Below are 20,493 nucleotides of genomic sequence, written 5' to 3'. Positions count from 1 at the left end.
CCAGACAGACTATTGTGGGATGCCAAAGAGGACAAAAGACATTTGTTGTTTTGTCCCCCCTTCCCCTTGAAGATGAGTCATGCAAGCAGATTCCTCCCTTCAACTGAGTTTGCAGCTCAGAATAGAAAGAAGGAGGGGGATAAAAACCCCTGACAAGAAGGAACTATATCTCGGTGCTGCTTGGATTCTAAGGGGCCAGGTTTTCTAGACATAAGCAAGGGATCCCCAGCTGTTCAGCCTGGGTTAGCCTAAAGGACACATAGATCTTGCTTATTACAGAAGCCTATATTACCTTTTGAAACGTAAGATTGTAACTCATTTGTGTGCGCGTGCATGCTCACCTGCTTTAACATTGTAAATAACTCATTTCCTTTTTAATAAATCTTCACGTAGACAATCCTGTAATGAACTACAAGTGTTGTCTTTGGTGTGGGACAATAGATCTCTGGTAAGTGACTGGTCCTTGGGACCAGGAACAACCTGAATATTGCTGTAATTCATGGTGCAAGGGACCACCTATCACAGACACACTCTCTTTGGCAGAAAGACAGGTTGGAGCACCCAAGGGGACCATCTGTGATTCCGTGGACAGGCTGTTAAGTACCTGGGGAGTTTACACTTGCTAACTGGTTAGTAAAATCTAAGTGTAGAACTCTCAGCCACTGTGGACTCTGCACCCTGAGGCTGGTACGGATGCTCTTGGGTCACTGCAGCCAGCAGGACAGGGCACAAGCAGGAAGCACCAGAATGGCTCAGACCCAGGGAATGTGTGGCACTGGCACCTCAAAGAGCCAAAATGTCACGGTAAGCTGAGCACCCGTGACTGGCAGAACTGAGAGGCCAAGCGCCCTTCCTGGGTCAGGGCGAAGTACTTTCGCTCCTTCCACACTAGCAGTCAAACCAAGGCCAGGCCAGGCCAGGCCCTGCAAGCAGCAACAAGTCAATCCCTTCGTGCGAATGGGACGGCACTCCTTCTCAGAGCAAGTCCCCCATGCCTTCCTGAGGCCGGCCAGGTACGAGGGGGACTTCTCCCCCACACGCCCCTGTTCTTGCTGTATGCTCCTGCTGTGACCCGGTCTTCAGGAACGCCGGCCAGCGGCAGGACCCAGGCTGGAGCCCACAGTTACTTTGCACTCTGTCTGACTGAGAGAAGTTGCCCTGAGGGAGAGGGGGAAGTAAAGCACTCTTCTCACTCCACTCAGGGCTTCAGCACCCCAGGACGGAGTCACTGCCCACGGCGGACTCAAGAGCTGCTGTAACTTGAAAAAACCCTCTGACTCTCCTCCCTGATGCAGGATTTCCACTAGAGCAGATGCCATGGACTGGGGGAAAGGGGAAAATAAGCTGCCCTCTGACTATTCCACTGAAACCAAGAGACCAGCTTCTCTTCCTCAGCAGCACCATGAGCTTGGGATTTCAGGCAGAGAGCTATTTCCCTCCTGTGCTGGGCCACACCTGCAACCATAAAAACCGAAAGGAGACAGTTCTCAGCATGCGTCCTGTGTGCACCTAACAGCTCCACAACGCTGCAGAGCACCTCCGCTTCCCCTGGGTAAATCTTGTTAGCTGGCTTCTCCTGTGTAAATCTTGCCAATTAGAAAGTTCCCTTGTTCAGCTACACTTTCCCTTTGCTGGTGTAGCTCTATTCCCTGGATCTTCTGATCTTCCCCTTCCCACCATGGGGCAGCGATTGTGACTCCCAGCTGTTCATGTTAGCTTACATGCAAATACAAAGCCTCTCCCTCAGGCCAGGCTTTGACTGAAGGTTTAAATACAGCCAGCCAGCAACCTTCCCTCTCCCACGTAACTACAGCTATTCCAGCCACCGCCCAGGTGCAAACCACAGCCACTTCCCTGCCCCCGTCCCCACCCCCACCCTGAACAGGGCAGCACACCCTAAGGTCAGTCAGTCCAGGCTATTGCAGACTGGGGGCAGTGGAGGAGTTGGAATCGAACTCCAAAGCTAAGGGATCCCACAGAGAACAACTTGTCAGCACCTCCTTTCTCCCACTCCAGCCCCAGCATCTGCCCACTAACCCCAAGAGCAGCAGCATCATGCGGGAGAAATAGGTTCACACATGCCACCAGGGCAGCTGCCAGCCCACGGGTGCAAGGTGTTTGCACACGCAGCATTGCTCAGCATGCAGGTCACCAGCTTCAGCTTCCAAATGGATTTTAGGGGAGAAAAGACCTCCGCTCTCTGTGCAGACAAGGGGAAGTGCTCTTCCAGCCACCAGCAGGGCAGCTTAGGGTTAGGGTTAACAATGCATGAAGTGAGCTGTAGCTCACGAAAGCTTATGCTCACATAAATTTGTTAGTCTCTAAGGTGCCACAAGTACTCCTTTTCTTTTTGCGGATATAGACTAACACGGCTGCTACTCTGAAACCTAATTTCTGGCTTATTGCAACAACCTCCCCCAGCTGCCTTCCTCCCCATGACTGGAGGGGTGTGAACAGGCCACTACATGTGAATGGTCCCTTGAAATGCGCTAACTACTTATGCAAAAAGGAGGACTTGTGGCACCTTAGAGACTAACAAATTTATTTGAGCATAAGCTTTCGTGAGCTACAGCTCACTTCATTGGATGCATTCAGTGACTCAGAGGTTATCACGTTGCAGGGCAAAGGGTGGCTGCCTCCTATAAGCCAGGGGTCCAAATGGGAGTAGAGGTGGCACCCCTGCAAGTGATCAGAACGAGACATCGTTCACACTAGATCACACAGGTGTTCAAAAACAGGACAGAGCCGCTCTGCCAGGCCCAACTCCCCCTCAGCGGTGGTAGCTACCCAGCGCCACCAACTAGTACCACCCAATAAGACACCAGCTCAGTAGGCTGGGCAGATCTGTGACCCTCCCATATGAGGGATGAAATAGTTAATGCCAAAGTTTACAGTCATCCTCTCTGGGCACCTGCACTACAGCTCCCAGAGCCGGCACACCACAGCTCCTGGCAGACTCACCTCTGTGTTGGTGATACACACTTAACACTGCAATAAAGCCTCAAATGCTAACAGTTAGAGCCTCCAGAGCAGTAGCAGCCGCTGGAGCACCCCCTCCCCCAGCATCTAAGATTCAGTGACTTTTTGTTTATTGCCCGTGACTTTTACCACCAGTGAGTAAATCGTAGCCTTAGCAATAGCAAAAGCAGTACTGACAGACCAACCCTTCCTCATTTAAAAACCTGAAAGCTGAGGTTCTATAGAACAAGCAAACAGTCTGAGCTGTACCAGTGCACCATGCACCAGCCCAGTCCAAGGCCTGCCCCCAGCAGGTTAGAGGCAACACGTGTTTTACTTCCCTCTGAATGTCTCTCTCTGGGGACAGAATCTGCTCTAAACCTCCTCTTGTTCCCACTTCCTCCTAGAGACCTCCATCAGCAGGCCTACTCTCCAGATCTTTAAGGTGGCACAGGACTCCTCATTGTTTTTGCTATAGTTGGGCAGGTCACAACAGGAGACCACTTCCATTGCTCCACTTCTCATTTAACAGAGGTGCTACTGTGCCTGGATGGGGCTCCCCAGAGAGCTGTTGCCACTCAGAGCGGAGGTCAGACCAGGAAGGGTTTATTTTCAGACACAGTCAACTCCTTCTGCAAACCGTTCACCACAACAGCCCAGGCAGCAGGCAGGAGCTGGGCTGACTGCACGCCAGTGGCACTGCAGAGATGAGACATGGCCTGCACAGCAGGGATTAGGGGGTACCAGCCATTGCTTCAGCTGTTTCACAGCGCCAAGTCTCCCAAGCATAAAAACCTGGAGACCTAATCCAGACCCAGTAAGTGACCTAAACTGATGCAGAGTGCTATCTTAGTCATGTATGCAGCACTACAGGGATACTGTGGGGACCAGATACATGGGACGAACCCCTCCAACCAAGCCTCATACACAGCGGTAGCAGCCTCTCCCCCCTGGCTACACAGCCTCATCCCCCTTGGGTTCCCACACTTCATGTTTACGGGGTAACTCACCCTGTTTGCAGCTGTGTCCCCGAGTGCGTTCAGTGCAATGACATCTCAGAGGTGGGAGCTGGCTAATGCTATTGCACTGTGTGAGCGACAGCTGCGGAATCCAGGTACAGAATGCAAGCTCAGGTTTCTAACTCTTATGGGTTGCGAAGACAGAAAATAAATCCCAAGTGTGACCAATGCAGCCACACCCAGCCAAGTGCACAGCCAATGTGGGATAATAGCTTAGAGGAATGGGCTGCCCCAGGCACAAACCAACTCTGAGACAGACATTGTATCTATGCTAGAGTTGCCAGGCGTTCAGTTTTCGACTGGAATGCCCAGTTGAAAAGGGACCCTGGCAGCTCCAATCAGCAATGCCCACTCAATTCACTTCATCTCCACCACCACCACCCCCCCACACACGAAAGGCAAGGAAAGAGATATGCCCGCTCCCTTCTATGGGCCCAACCAAAAGGGCTCCCACACGCCCAGCTTCCACGGAGCCATTACCACCGTCAGCCTTCCTGCAGAGCATGCCAGGCTCTGCTCACAGCAAGAGCCCCTTCTCCCAGAACAGACCACTCTTTAATCTAACATAAAAAAAGGCAGAAATAAAATCCAACGACTGGAAGCAGAAGCTGGACAGATTTAGACTAGAAATACACCTTTTCACCAGTGAGGGTAATTACCATTGGAACAAGTTATTGCGGGATGTGGTGAATTCTCTGTCCCGTAAAGTCTTTAAAATCAAGCTTAGAGGTCCCTTTCTAAAGGAGACTTTAGCTCAACCAGAAGTCATGAGCTGGACGCAAGAACCACAGGTGACTTTCTCTGGCCTGTGTTATACAGCTCAGACTAAATTATTGTAACGGCCCCCTCTGGTCTTGAAAGCTATGAACCTAGCATGGGGAGGGCAGAGGATGGGGTTGCGTAGAGCCCCACCCGAGCACCAGCGCCCTCCACTGATGCCAGATGAAGTTTTGGTTAGCCAAGCAAAGCACATGCACTGCTGGAAAGAGTCTGCTTGCATGCCAGACACGGCACATACTGTAATCTGTCCTCGGCAGGTGTATCGCTGGGCAGGTCAGACAGCAGGAGATTAGAGGAGAGGGAACACAGTGAAGTGCCACCCACACCCTCCCTTTCATGCTGCAGGTAAGGAGGGGTTAGCTAGACTCAGCCAGGTAACAGTCACCACCTCCACCCAGCCAATGGGGTCTGCTCGCTTCAGGTTGACTTTGCAGGGCAAGGACTTTCCTTTGCTACGATCTGTACAGATTTGAGAACAGGATTCTGGGAGGCAAGACGTGCACACGCCCTACCCCAGAGGCCAGGTTCTCAAACCAACCATAAACTCTCCACTGTGTTCTGGTGCAGGAGATGGGGGGGTGAAACCTGATATCTGGGCTCTGCCAAGCACCCTAGACTCTTCAAAGCAGGGCTGCCAGCCCCAGGAGACAGAGCCAAGCATCCCCAGGAGATTGCTCAATGCAGTAAGTCATGCTCGCTTTAATGCAGCTTCCAAATAACTTGGAGGGGAAGCTGCCTCAAAACATGGAAAGGTTGATTCCATTTGAAAGTTTAGCCTGGAATGCAGTCAGATATGCAGCCCCCAGCCAGCTGCTCACAGCAGGACTTCCCTTACCCTGGAGGAGGGTGACCAGATGACCAAATATTAGGGGCTTTGTCTTATATAGGACCCTATTACCTCCACCCATCCTAATTTTTCACACTTGCTATCTGGTCACCCTACCCTAGAGTGGAAGAGCTGTCTACTCTTTCCCTTCCCCATCCTCCCAGCCACTCCCCTCAGTCTTGAGACCATACCTCCCCCTGCCACTATACAGCTCAGTCCCTGCAACACCTCGGACGCTTCAAAAAATCTTTGTTCAGAATGTCATTCCTTTGTACTGACCAACAGAAAGAGAGACAAGGGCTGGGCCCAATCAGGTTATTCATTATCAATTCAGCCCCAGAAAAACCAGTGCATCTGATGAAGTGAGCTGTAACTCACGAAAGCTTATGCTCAAATAAATTGGTTAGTCTCTAAGGTGCTACAAGTACTCCTTTTCTTTTTGCAAATACAAACTAACACGGCTGTTACTCTGAAAAGAAAAACCAGTGTAACTTTGCTTCCAGTGGAGATAGGTTATTTGCATTACCAAAGCACCTAAAAGCTCTAGTTCTGGGCCAAGGCCCCACTGTGCTAGGCACTGTACAAATGCAGAAGAGAAATGGTCCCTGCCCCAAAGAGTTTACAATCTCAGGCCAGAGTCGACAGATGGATACTGAGGAGGAGCACCACAAGAGAACAGCAGGAGCCTGGATGAGAGCTTTAGCGGCATGAATGGATTGGAAAGGCCATATCTTAGGAAACATTATGCAGAAAGAACCTGCAAGATGTAGACCTAGCATGGCTCTGAGGACCTAGAGAGGGGCCCAGGTCAAAGGTGACACCCAGGCTACGAGCCTGAGCAACAGGCAGGATGGGCGTGTTGTTCACAGTGATTAAGAAAGGAGGTAGTGGGAGGGCAGGGAGCACACTGCAGAGGCCGGCACGGCCAGGGCATACAGGGCCTGCCTGAGATGGCAATGTTACCAGTGAGCGCAGCTACTGACAGAACCAGCGTGAGTAGTTCAGAGCATTCTTGCAAGGGAACTCGTTTCCACAAGAAAGCAGAAGGTGCCAAAGCCATGTTTTGGGGTCCCGGTGTGAACTTTGCCTTCTCCGAAAGCCTCCCCTCCTCACTAACAAGGATTGAAACCAACCCAGGACCCACCCAGGACAAAGATGGCAGCACACAAAAGACTAAGCATGACCTGCAGCCTTCAGGAATGGCAGAGCCGAGTTATAAGAGAAAATAGAAACAGAAGTGCTGTGTTAAATAGCTAAGAAAGTTCCTACTTACTTCAATGGGAGCGGGAGCAGGCCCTAAGGAGAAGTCCCATGAGGAGAAATTAAGGGGAAGACAGGGAGAGTCAAGGTGGTCAGGAAAGTGAGCTCCTGCGAGCTAGTCCAGGACAGAGTTTTAGAATGGTTAGATCTGGGCCAGAGGCCAGGTAACTAGGGACAGTGTGAGAACTACAACATGAAGAGTTTGTACAGCGTTCTGCTGACATGTTACAGTCTTGCCTTCACTAGGCGAGAAGGTACATTCTTACCTTGCGTTAGCCAACACATGGCAAAGTCCCAGTGAAGACAAGACCGCTGGAGTTTTAACATGTAAGGTGGCCATGGTAAACCCTAGGCGCTCCCATAGCTGTAACCTCAACCTGCTAATATGTAAAACTACAAATGGCCTTGTCTTCACTAAAATTGTACACCTTGCTAGTTACCATGTGTTCACTTAATGGCTATGAACTGTTAGGGGTAAGGAATGGTGTCCCTAGCCCCTGTTTGTCAGAGGGTGGAGATGGATGGCAGCAGAGAGATCACTAGATCATTACCTGTTAGGTTCACTCCCTCTGGGGCACCTGGCATTGGCCACTGTTGGCCAACAGGATGCTGGGCTGGATGGACCTTTGGTCTGACCCAGTATGGCCATTCTTATGTTCACTGACAAAGTAAGAATACAACATTTCCCTAGTAAAGATCCACCCCAGCAGTGTTAAAGATTAAAGTTCAGCAGAGATCAGCCCCAATGCAAACCTGAAAGGATAAAAAGGCCCGTTTGGGGCAGCAATGTGGCAGCTTACACTTATAAACGACTGTTTCGGGCTCTCTGCAGACTCAGGAAGACGTCACTACATCAGTTTCATTTGATTCATGTTTTGAAGGTTTCTTTCATAACAGCTGAAGACTTTTTTTTTTTTAAACTAAAGCTGAGAGTGGAAAACACCCAAGATGCCAGTCTACCTGCTCCCCCCCAACCCTCTGGGGCTGGCAGTTAGTACCAGACTCAGAGGGGGTCCCACACTCCACCTAGTGCACAGAACCCCATTTTCCACAGTATGCATCCGATGAAGTGAGCTGTAGCTCACGAAAGCTTATGCTCAAATAAATTGGTTAGTCTAAGGTGCCACAAGTCCTCCTTTTCTTTTGGCGAATACAGACTAACACAGCTACTACTCTGAATTCTGATGCTGTTTTGCTCTCCAGTGACAAGAGTAAAGAACCACCTATCTTACAAGGAGATACTAAAAACAATTGACTTGTTTAGCCAAGCAAAATGAAGGCTGCGAGGGGATCTGATTGCTCTCTATAAATACATCAAGGGGTAAACACAAGGGAGGGAGAAAAGCTACTGAAGATGAAGGACAGTGTTGGTGCGAGAGTAAACTTAGGATGAAAATTTGGAGATGGTTTCTTACCATCAGAGATGGCAGGTTCTGGAACAGCTTCCCAATAGGAGGGGTTGGGGCAAACAACCCAACTCCTTTTAAGATGGAGCTTGATAAATTTATGAACAGTGCTATCTGACGGGGTTGCCTGTGACAGCAGGGGACTGGACTCAGTGACCCAGGAGGTCCTTGCCAGATCTACGTTCTTATGTTACTTGTCTCAGATCTCATGGAGAGATTTCCAGCTCAACACCTTACGGCTAGTCTGGGGGAAAGCACACTGCCAAGTCCAGGCAGTGCTGGCTTGAGGCTTGATGAGAGCAGCAAGAGTGAGGCCTTGAGGGAAGGGGTGAAGTGGGGTGGGGTCTGGGGCAGAGGGTCGAGCACCCCGGGGAAATTAGAAAGCTGGTGCCTATGCCATTGCCTCACTGCCTACAGCACATTGGCCCGAACCTTTAGTCCTGCTGGAGACAGAGGCAAAACTTTTAGCCAGCGCACCCACATCAGCTCCTCCCCATAGAAGACAAAAATGCCATTTTATGTGCATTTATTCTTGCTCGCCCCCATGCAGAAGCAGCATTTAAAACGGGGTTTTAAAGGTGGGATTCCAACTTCCCTGGCTCAGTGCCTTTGGACACACAGACGTTCCTATAAGTAAACCTTTCCAGGTATCCATATTTTCTCATTTCAAAGATTTATAAAATTAGCTACAGCTACAACGAAGCAATGTAGGACACTTTATTCTCCACTCAATCTAATCAGTCACAATCAGGAAACATTTGACATAACTGGATTTGCACCGTGGCCTGGAGTTCCCCTACTTTTATATCTGAACTCCTGTGTATGCCCAATAAAAGCCATTACCTCTACCATCTTTTCCATTTCACAGGGTCTGATACAGCTACATGCTTTCTCCTTCAGCTAGCTAATGCATTTACAACCCTCCCTCTAGAAGTATAAATCACTCTGCACAGATATTCATCAGAAAGAATGGGGCCAAGCAAACAATGGGCTTTGCACACACACACAAAAAAATCAATATTCTAAAACCAGCATCAGGCAAGTGAGGCAGCAGCTTAAGTAGGATCCTGGTCCCTGAGTCTTACTGCAGGGCTGGTATTTCTACAATAATTATATAACCTGATACTAAACATGCAATAAATTAATCAATTTAAGCTATGGACAAAGGACTGCTATAAAAGGGCAGCCATATCCCATCACGACTACACACATGAAACTGTCTGGCTCAGAAATCATTTCCGCACATTGGTAGTAAAATACGTATAGCTGGGACCATGCAGAGCCCCAGCCCTATACAAACATAACAGGTTCTGAGGAGATCACTCTTCTGAAGGGTGTACTACTTAGGTAGAGTTAATGTAGATCACACTGATGGGGGAGAGAGTTAAGATGACTTAATGAACGCTACAGGAAATGGCGGCGATAATAAGCCAATAGGCATAGCTTATTTACTTCCATTAACCCAATGCATTTATACTGACAAACAGAAGTCTCCAAATAAATTCTATCCCAATCACAGGAACCGCTTACTTAATATGTGGTAACTTCCTAGGGAAACCAAGGCAGATTGTACCTTTCTGTTACAACATTTCACATGCGTTAGAAGGTTAAGATAAAGACACTGGGAGAGCCTAGGACTTACCCTGATTTGCTAATAACTCATGTTAAAGCTACAACCTCCTGGTCTCTATTAGCATTTTGCCCCTTTTAGTTACCACATTAGCTAACAAAGTAAGAACACACTTTTTCCTAGTGAAGACAAGGGCTAAGAGACCAGCACCAAGGGATGTGCATTCATTTCAGCCTCCAAGGAACCCACAGGTTAGTAGTCTCAACCAGGGGTACATGCGCCCTTGGGGGTACACAGAGGTCTTCCAGGGGGTACATCAACTCATCTAGATATTTGCCTAGTTTTACAACAGGTGACATAAAAAGCACTAGCAAAGTCAGTACAAACTAAAATTTCATTCAATGAGTTTTTTTATACTGCTCTATATACTACACACTGAAATGTAGGTACAATACTTATATTCCAATTGCTTTATTTTATAATTATATGGTAAAAATGAGAAAGTCAGCAAGTTTTCAGTACTGGTGGGCTGTGATACTTTTGTATTTTTATCCCTGATTTTGTAAACAAATAGTTTTTAAGTGAGGTGAAACTTGGGGATATGCAAGACAAATCAAACTTCTGAAAGGGGTACAGTAGTCTGGAGTGGCTTTCAACCTCCACCATAGATGATACAAGGCTACAGATCATTTCCCCCAGTTATCCACCCAAACCAAGAAAAAAAAATCACCGCTAAACACAAGTGGAGCAAGAAACACAACCAGGAGTATTGTACACAGTATAAACTGTGGCTACCACTGTAACAAGACTTGAATTGAATAAATTCAATAAGACAAGGACAGGCTGGAAGGCAGGGTGGGTTGGTAACCGCTATAGCACACTCCCCTCAGAACCAGGGACAGAAGCCTCAACTGAATCTCAAGGTTCTTCTGCTGTTGCCACACAGCTGTGAAGCCCGCTGCCAAGAATCCACGCCCCGTCTCCCTCCACTGTCTGGCCCACGCAGCGGGGGACAACCTGCCACTGGCTGCAGCCACCCCCTCAGCTCAAGCGATACGCAGGCGCTGGGGATCCAACGGTTCTAACGTTGCTGATTAGCCAGGTGGCTGAATTAGGGTTTGATTTTTCCAGTTCCTGAAGAAAGGCTCGGAAGCTCTGTTTTAAAAAGCTCCGTTAAAAGAGTATTACGGCTGCAAAGCGAAGCACCCAACGGTCAGAAATGCCAGGTTTGTTTTCCTGCCCAACCGTAATTTGCCTCCCTAGGCCCCTCACTGAACGGGTCGGGGTCCTGCGAAATGACAACGTCTGACCACTCACGGGCTGCATCACAACGCGGGGCCACAGGGGCCACACTGCGGCTTTCACTCGCGAGTGCTTCGTTTTTAACCGAAATCACGATCCTCTGACACGATTCTAGGAGACCCTGGCCTGTGTCCGAAGCCGCGGTCCGTGCGCGGCTCCCCGCGACACACGCTGATGCGCAGCGGAGGCGGCAGGAGCCTGGACAGCCCCACTCGCTCGGGCACCCCGCGGAGCGCGCCCGGCCGGACCGCGGGCCTCGCTCCGAGCAGCCCGCCCCGTCACAGCCAGACCCCAGCCCGCGGCCGGTGCCCGCAGCCTCCGGCAGGCTCGGGAGCAAACCCGCAGGCCGGGGGCTCGGCACCGCTGGGGGCTGCTGCCCTGGCGGCGGTGACATCATCCAGCCAGCGCCCGGGCCGGCCGGCGAGGGTCTGCGGGCGGGGCCGGTGCCAGCTCCCCGCCCGCCCGGCTCCGGTGCGCAGCGGCCGCCGCTCGCCCCCGCCCGCCGGTCCCGAGGCTGCCCGGCTCGGCCCCCCCCCCGGCTCAGCCCCGCCCGGCTCGGCCCGGCTCAGCCGCCCCCGGCTCAGCCCGGCTCGGCCCCCCCCCAGCTCAGCCCCCCCCCGGCTCGGCCCGGCAGCCCCCGGCTCAGCCCCCCCCCCCGGCTCAGCAGCCCCCCCCCCGGCTCAGCCCGGCCCGGCTCGGCCCGGCCCCCCGCAGGAGGCAGCCACGCCCGGGCGGGCAGCTGGCTACCGGGGTCGGGCAGCAGCCCCCGGCGCGCCAGGGCGATAGGGCCCCCCCCGCCGGGACCCCGGGGAGACGGAAATGCCCCCCCCCGCGGGACCCGGGAGATGGGCGCCCCCGCCCGCCCTTACCCGGGAAGGGTCTCTCCGTGCGGGGCACGGCGGAGCGCGCGGCAGCCCCCAGCAGCAGGAGCAGGAGCCCGAGCCCCGGCCCCATTCTCGGCCGCCCGGGTCCCGCTTTCTTCCGGCGGCCGCTGCAGCCCGCTCCGGCCTCCCGCCGCTCCCCGCAGCCGCCCCCGGCCCCGCCCCGCCAGGTGGCCCCGTGACGTCGCCGCGCAACGCCCCTGCCGCAGGTAGCTCCGCGGGGGGGGCAAAGGCCCTCCCGGGACCGAACACGTGGGGCACCAGCGCGCCCTGGGGCGTCCCGACCTGTGACCCCGACCCCAGCCCGCCTGCGACCCCCAGCGCTCCACCCCTCCCCCGAGCAACCTGCACCCCATCTCCCTGCGCTCCCCACACATCGCCTCTCCCCCTGCACCCCTCCCCCGAGCAACCTGCACCCCATCTCCCTGCGCTCCCCACACATCGCCTCTCCCCCTGCACCCCTCCCCCGAGCAACCTGCACCCCATCTCCCTGCGCTCCCCGCACATCGCCTCTCCGCCTGCACCCCTCCCCCGAGCAACCTGCACCCCATCTCCCTGTGCTCCCCGCACATCGCCTCTCCCCCTGCACCCCTCCCCCGAGCAACCTGCACCCCATCTCCCTGCGCTCCCCGCACATCGCCTCTACCCATGCACCCCTCCCCCGAGCAACCTGCACCCCATCTCCCTGCGCTCCCCGCACATCGCCTCTCCCCCTGCACCCCTCCCCCGAGCAACCTGCACCCCATCTCCCTGTGCGCCCCACACATCGCCTCTCCCCCTGCACCCCTCCCCCGAGCAACCTGCACCCCATCTCCCTGCGCTCCCCACACATCGCCTCTCCCCTGCACCCCTCCCCCGAGCAACCTGCACCCCATCTCCCTGCGCTCCCCGCACATCGCCTCTCCCCCCTGCACCCCTCCCCCACAGCCTTCTGCACCCCATCTCCCTGTGCTCCCCACACATCGCCTCTCCCCCCTGCACCCCTCCCCCCAGCCTTCTGCACCCCCATCTCCCTGTGCTCCCCACACATCGCCTCTCCCCCTGCACCCCTCCCCGAGCAACCTGCACCCCATCTCCCTGTGCTCCCCACACATCGCTTCTCCCCCTGCACCCCTCCCCGAGCAACCTGCACCCCATCTCCCTGTGCTCCCCACACATCGCCTCTCCCCCTGCACCCTCCCCCGAGCAACCTGCACCCCATCTCCCTGCGCTCCCCGCACATCGCCTCTCCCCCTGCACCCCTCCCCCGAGCAACCTGCACCCCATCTCCCTGCGCTCCCCACACATCGCCTCTCCCCCTGCACCCCTCCCCCCCAGCCTTCTGCACCCCATCTCCCTGTGCTCCCCACACATCGCCTCTCCCCCTGCACCCCTCCCCCGAGCAACCTGCACCCCATCTCCCTGCGCTCCCCGCACATCGCCTCTCCCCCTGCACCCCTCCCCGAGCAACCTGCACCCCATCTCCCTGCGCTCCCCGCACATCGCCTCTCCCCCTGCACCCCTCCCCCGAGCAACCTGCACCCCATCTCCCTGCGCTCCCCACACATCGCCTCTCCCCTGCACCCCTCCCCCGAGCAACCTGCACCCCATCTCCCTGCGCTCCCCGCACATCGCCTCTCCCCCCTGCACCCCTCCCCCACAGCCTTCTGCACCCCATCTCCCTGTGCTCCCCACACATCGCCTCTCCCCCCTGCACCCCTCCCCCCAGCCTTCTGCACCCCCATCTCCCTGTGCTCCCCACACATCGCCTCTCCCCCTGCACCCCTCCCCGAGCAACCTGCACCCCATCTCCCTGTGCTCCCCACACATCGCTTCTCCCCCTGCACCCCTCCCCGAGCAACCTGCACCCCATCTCCCTGTGCTCCCCACACATCGCCTCTCCCCCTGCACCCCTCCCCCACAGCCTTCTGCACCCCATCTCCCTGTGCTCCCCGCACATCGCCTCTCCCCCTGCACCCCTCCCCCGAGCAACCTGCACCCCCATCTCCCTGCGCTCCCCACACATCGCCTCTCCCCCTGCACCCCTCCCCCCCCAGCCTTCTGCACCCCATCTCCCTGTGCTCCCCACACATCGCCTCTCCCCCTGCACCCCTCCCCCGAGCAACCTGCACCCCCATCTCCCTGCGCTCCCCACACATCGCCTCTCCCCCTGCACCCCTCCCCCGAGCAACCTGCACCCCATCTCCCTGTGCTCCCCGCACATCGCCTCTCCCCCTGCACCCCCTCCCCCGAGCAACCTGCACCCCATCTCCCTGTGCTCCCCGCACATCGCCTCTCCCCCTGCACCCCTCCCCCGAGCAACCTGCACCCCATCTCCCTGCGCTCCCCGCACATCGCCTCTCCCCCTGCACCCCTCCCCTGAGCAACCTGCACCCCATCTCCCTGCGCTCCCCGCACATCGCCTCTCCCCCTGCACCCCTCCCCCGAGCAACCTGCACCCCATCTCCCTGTGCGCCCCACACATCGCCTCTCCCCCTGCACCCCTCCCCCGAGCAACCTGCACCCCATCTCCCTGCGCTCCCCACACATCGCCTCTCCCCTGCACCCCTCCCCCGAGCAACCTGCACCCCATCTCCCTGCGCTCCCCACACATCGCCTCTCCCCCTGCACCCCTCCCCCGAGCAACCTGCACCCCCATCTCCCTGCGCTCCCCACACATCGCCTCTCCCCCTGCACCCCTCCCCCCCAGCCTTCTGCACCCCATCTCCCTGTGCTCCCCACACATCGCCTCTCCCCCTGCACCCCTCCCCCGAGCAACCTGCACCCCCATCTCCCTGCGCTCCCCACACATCGCCTCTCCCCCTGCACCCCTCCCCCGAGCAACCTGCACCCCATCTCCCTGCGCTCCCCGCACATCGCCTCTCCCCCTGCACCCCTCCCCCGAGCAACCTGCACCCCATCTCCCTGCGCTCCCCGCACATCGCCTCTCCCCCTGCACCCCTCCCCCGAGCAACCTGCACCCCATCTCCCTGCGCTCCCCGCACATCGCCTCTCCCCCTGCACCCCTCCCCCGAGCAACCTGCACCCCATCTCCCTGCGCTCCCCGCACATCGCCTCTCCCCCTGCACCCCTCCCCCCGAGCAACCTGCACCCCATCTCCCTGCGCTCCCCGCACATCGCCTCTCCCCCTGCACCCCTCCCCCGAGCAACCTGCACCCCATCTCCCTGCGCTCCCCGCACATCGCCTCTCCCCCTGCACCCCTCCCCCGAGCAACCTGCACCCCATCTCCCTGCGCTCCCCGCACATCGCCTCTCCCCCTGCACCCCTCCCCCGAGCAACCTGCACCCCATCTCCCTGCGCTCCCCGCACATCGCCTCTCCCCCTGCACCCCTCCCCCGAGCAACCTGCACCCCATCTCCCTGCGCTCCCCGCACATCGCCTCTCCCCCTGCACCCCTCCCCCGAGCAACCTGCACCCCATCTCCCTGCGCTCCCCGCACATCGCCTCTCCCCCTGCACCCCTCCCCCGAGCAACCTGCACCCCATCTCCCTGCGCTCCCCGCACATCGCCTCTCCCCCTGCACCCCTCCCCCGAGCAACCTGCACCCCATCTCCCTGCGCTCCCCGCACATCGCCTCTCCCCCTGCACCCCTCCCCCGAGCAACCTGCACCCCATCTCCCTGCGCTCCCCGCACATCGCCTCTCCCCCTGCACCCCTCCCCGAGCAACCTGCACCCCATCTCCCTGCGCTCCCCGCACATCGCCTCTCCCCCTGCACCCCTCCCCGAGCAACCTGCACCCCATCTCCCTGCGCTCCCCACACATCGCCTCTCCCCCTGCACCCCTCCCCCGAGCAACCTGCACCCCATCTCCCTGCGCTCCCCACACATCGCCTCTCCCCCTGCACCCCTCCCCCGAGCAACCTGCACCCCATCTCCCTGCGCTCCCCACACATCGCCTCTCCCCCTGCACCCCTCCCCCGAGCAACCTGCACCCCATCTCCCTGTGCTCCCCACACATCACCTCTCCCCCCTGCACCCCTCCCCCACAGCCTTCTGCACCCCATCTCCCTGTGCTCCCCACACATCGCCTCTCCCCCCTGCACCCCTCCCCCGAGCAACCTGCACCCCATCTCCCTGTGCTCCCCACACATCGCCTCTCCCCCTGCACCCCTCCCCCGAGCAACCTGCACCCCATCTCCCTGTGCTCCCCACACATCACCTCTCCCCCCTGCACCCCTCCCCCACAGCCTTCTGCACCCCATCTCCCTGTGCTCCCCACACATCGCCTCTCCCCCCTGCACCCCTCCCCCGAGCAACCTGCACCCCATCTCCCTGTGCTCCCCACACATCGCCTCTCCCCCTGCACCCCTCCCCCGAGCAACCTGCACCCCATCTCCCTGCGCTCCCCACACATCGCCTCTCCCCCTGCACCCCTCCCCCGAGCAACCTGCACCCCATCTCCCTGTGCTCCCCACACATCGCCTCTCCCCCCTGCACCCCTCCCCCACAGCCTTCTGCACCCCATCTCCCTGTGCTCCCCACACATCGCCTCTCCCCCCTGCACCCCTCCCCCGAGCCACCTGCACCCCATCTCCCTGTGCTCCCCACACATCGCCTCTCCCCCTGCACCCCTCCCCCGAGCAACCTGCACCCCATCTCCCTGTGCTCCCCGCACATCGCCTCTCCCCCTGCACCCCTCCCCCACAGCCTTCTGCACCCCATCTCCCTGTGCTCTCCACACATCGCCTCTCCCCCTGCACCCCTCCCCCACAGCCTTCTGCACCCCATCTCCCTGTGCTCCCCACACATCGCCTCTCCCCCCTGCACCCCTCCCCCGAGCAACCTGCACCCCATCTCCCTGTGCTCCCCACACATCGCCTCTCCCCCCTGCACCCCTCCCCCCAGCCTTCTGCACCCCCATCTCCCTGTGCTCTCCACACATCGCCTCTCCCCCTGCACCCCTCCCCCGAGCAACCTGCACCCCATCTCCCTGCGCTCCCCACACATCGCCTCTCCCCCTGCACCCCTCCCCCGAGCAACCTGCACCCCATCTCCCTGCGCTCCCCACACATCGCCTCTCCCCCTGCACCCCTCCCCCGAGCAACCTGCACCCCATCTCCCTGTGCTCCCCGCACATCGCCTCTCCCCCTGCACCCCTCCCCGAGCAACCTGCACCCCATCTCCCTGCGCTCCCCGCACATCGCCTCTCCCCCCTGCACCCCTCCCCCGAGCAACCTGCACCCCATCTCCCTGCGCTCCCCGCACATCGCCTCTCCCCCTGCACCCCTCCCCCGAGCAACCTGCACCCCATCTCCCTGCGCTCCCCGCACATCGCCTCTCCCCCTGCACCCCTCCCCCGAGCAACCTGCACCCCCATCTCCCTGTGCTCCCCGCACATCGCCTCTCCCCCTGCACCCCTCCCCCGAGCAACCTGCACCCCCATCTCCCTGTGCTCCCCGCACATCGCCTCTCCCCCTGCACCCCTCCCCCGAGCAACCTGCACCCCATCTCCCTGTGCGCCCCGCACATCGCCTCTCCCCCTGCACCCCTCCCCCGAGCAACCTGCACCCCATCTCCCTGCGCTCCCCACACATCGCCTCTCCCCCTGCACCCCTCCCCCGAGCAACCTGCACCCCATCTCCCTGTGCTCCCCGCACATCGCCTCTCCCCCTGCACCCCTCCCCCACAGCCTTCTGCACCCCATCTCCCTGTGCTCTCCACACATCGCCTCTCCCCCTGCACCCCTCCCCCACAGCCTTCTGCACCCCATCTCCCTGTGCTCCCCACACATCGCCTCTCCCCCTGCACCCCTCCCCCGAGCAACCTGCACCCCATCTCCCTGTGCTCCCCACACATCACCTCTCCCCCCTGCACCCCTCCCCCACAGCCTTCTGCACCCCATCTCCCTGTGCTCCCCACACATCGCCTCTCCCCCCTGCACCCCTCCCCCGAGCAACCTGCACCCCATCTCCCTGTGCTCCCCACACATCGCCTCTCCCCCTGCACCCCTCCCCCGAGCAACCTGCACCCCATCTCCCTGCGCTCCCCACACATCGCCTCTCCCCCTGCACCCCTCCCCCGAGCAACCTGCACCCCATCTCCCTGTGCTCCCCACACATCGCCTCTCCCCCCTGCACCCCTCCCCCACAGCCTTCTGCACCCCATCTCCCTGTGCTCCCCACACATCGCCTCTCCCCCCTGCACCCCTCCCCCGAGCAACCTGCACCCCATCTCCCTGTGCTCCCCACACATCGCCTCTCCCCCTGCACCCCTCCCCCGAGCAACCTGCACCCCATCTCCCTGTGCTCCCCGCACATCGCCTCTCCCCCTGCACCCCTCCCCCACAGCCTTCTGCACCCCATCTCCCTGTGCTCTCCACACATCGCCTCTCCCCCTGCACCCCTCCCCCACAGCCTTCTGCACCCCATCTCCCTGTGCTCCCCACACATCGCCTCTCCCCCCTGCACCCCTCCCCCGAGCAACCTGCACCCCATCTCCCTGCGCTCCCCACACATCGCCTCTCCCCCCTGCACCCCTCCCCCGAGCAACCTGCACCCCATCTCCCTGCGCTCCCCACACATCGCCTCTCCCCCTGCACCCCTCCCCCGAGCAACCTGCACCCCATCTCCCTGCGCTCCCCACACATCGCCTCTCCCCCTGCACCCCTCCCCCGAGCAACCTGCACCCCATCTCCCTGCGCTCCCCGCACATCGCCTCTCCCCCTGCACCCCTCCCCCGAGCAACCTGCACCCCCATCTCCCTGCGCTCCCCGCACATCGCCTCTCCCCCTGCACCCCTCCCCGAGCAACCTGCACCCCATCTCCCTGCGCTCCCCGCACATCGCCTCTCCCCCTGCACCCCTCCCCCGAGCAACCTGCACCCCCATCTCCCTGCGCTCCCCGCACATCGCCTCTCCCCCTGCACCCCTCCCCGAGCAACCTGCACCCCATCTCCCTGCGCTCCCCGCACATCGCCTCTCCCCCTGCACCCCTCCCCCGAGCAACCTGCACCCCATCTCCCTGTGCTCCCCGCACATCGCCTCTCCCCCTGCACCCCTCCCCCGAGCAACCTGCACCCCATCTCCCTGCGCTCCCCGCACATCGCCTCTCCCCCTGCACCCCTCCCCCGAGCAACCTGCACCCCATCTCCCTGCGCTCCCCGCACATCGCCTCTCCCCCTGCACCCCTCCCCGAGCAACCTGCACCCCATCTCCCTGCGCTCCCCGCACATCGCCTCTCCCCCTGCACCCCTCCCCCGAGCAACCTGCACCCCATCTCCCTGCGCTCCCCGCACATCGCCTCTCCCCCTGCACCCCTCCCCCGAGCAACCTGCACCCCATCTCCGTGCGCTCCCCGCACATCGCCTCTCCCCCTGCACCCCTCCCCCGAGCAACCTGCACCCCATCTCCGTGCGCTCCCCGCACATCGCCTCTCCCCCTGCACCCCTCCCCCGAGCAACCTGCACCCCATCTCCCTGCGCTCCCCGCACATCGCCTCTCCCCCTGCACCCCTCCCCCGAGCAACCTGCACCCCATCTCCCTGCGCTCCCCGCACATCGCCTCTCCCCCTGCACCCCTCCCCCGAGCAACCTGCACCCCATCTCCCTGCGCTCCCCGCACATCGCCTCTCCCCCTGCACCCCTCCCCCGAGCAACCTGCACCCCATCTCCCTGTGCTCCCCGCACATCGCCTCTCCCCCTGCACCCCTCCCCCGAGCAACCTGCACCCCATCTCCCTGCGCTCCCCGCACATCGCCTCTCCCCCTGCACCCCTCCCCCGAGCAACCTGCACCCCATCTCCCTGCGCTCCCCGCACATCGCCTCTCCCCCTGCACCCCTCCCCCGAGCAACCTGCACCCCATCTCCGTGCGCTCCCCGCACATCGCCTCTCCCCCTGCACCCCTCCCCCGAGCAACCTGCACCCCATCTCCCTGCGCTCCCCGCACATCGCCTCTCCCCCTGCACCCCTCCCCGAGCAACCTGCACCCCATCTCCCTGCGCTCCCCGCACATCGCCTCTCCCCCTGCACCCCTCCCCCGAGCAACCTGCACCCCATCTCCCTGCGCTCCCCGCACATCGCCTCTCCCCCTGCACCCCTCCCCCGAGCAACCTGCACCCCATCTCCCTGCGCTCCCCACACATCGCCTCTCCCCCTGCACCCCTCCCCCACAGCCTTCTGCACCCCATCTCCCTGTGCTCCCCACACATCGCCTCTCCCCCCTGCACCCCTCCCCCGAGCAACCTGCACCCCATCTCCCTGTGCTCCCCACACATCGCCTCTCCCCCTGCACCCCTCCCCCGAGCAACCTGCACCCCATCTCCCTGCGCTCCCCACACATCGCCTCTCCCCCTGCACCCCTCCCCCGAGCAACCTGCACCCCATCTCCCTGTGCTCCCCACACATCGCCTCTCCCCCCTGCACCCCTCCCCCACAGCCTTCTGCACCCCATCTCCCTGTGCTCCCCACACATCGCCTCTCCCCCCTGCACCCCTCCCCCGAGCAACCTGCACCCCATCTCCCTGTGCTCCCCACACATCGCCTCTCCCCCTGC

At 59.4% G+C, this 20,493-nt stretch overlaps 1 protein-coding gene across 2 annotated transcripts in view; it reads right to left on the bottom strand.

The window, feature by feature from the left end:
- The window catches only part of SEMA4F (ssemaphorin 4F), a 134,453-nt gene extending 122,289 nt beyond the window's left edge, over nt 1-12,164 (bottom strand). The window contains exon 1 of one of the 2 annotated variants that reach the window (XM_037898566.2): nt 11,991-12,164. In XM_037898566.2, the coding sequence (XP_037754494.1) occupies nt 11,991-12,075 (85 nt within the window). In that variant the 5' untranslated portion in view covers nt 12,076-12,164. The remainder of the gene's footprint in view (nt 1-11,990) is intronic. The other variant, XM_043545100.1, reaches the window with a different exon arrangement.
- Between the last annotated feature and the right edge of the window lie 8,329 nt (nt 12,165-20,493).

The sequence above is a fragment of the Chelonia mydas genome, chromosome 4, assembly GCF_015237465.2.
Source record: "Chelonia mydas isolate rCheMyd1 chromosome 4, rCheMyd1.pri.v2, whole genome shotgun sequence".
Lineage (NCBI taxonomy): Eukaryota > Metazoa > Chordata > Testudines > Cheloniidae > Chelonia > Chelonia mydas.
The sequence above is the reverse complement of the archived record's forward strand: the minus strand, read 5'-3'. Positions and strand labels throughout refer to the sequence as shown.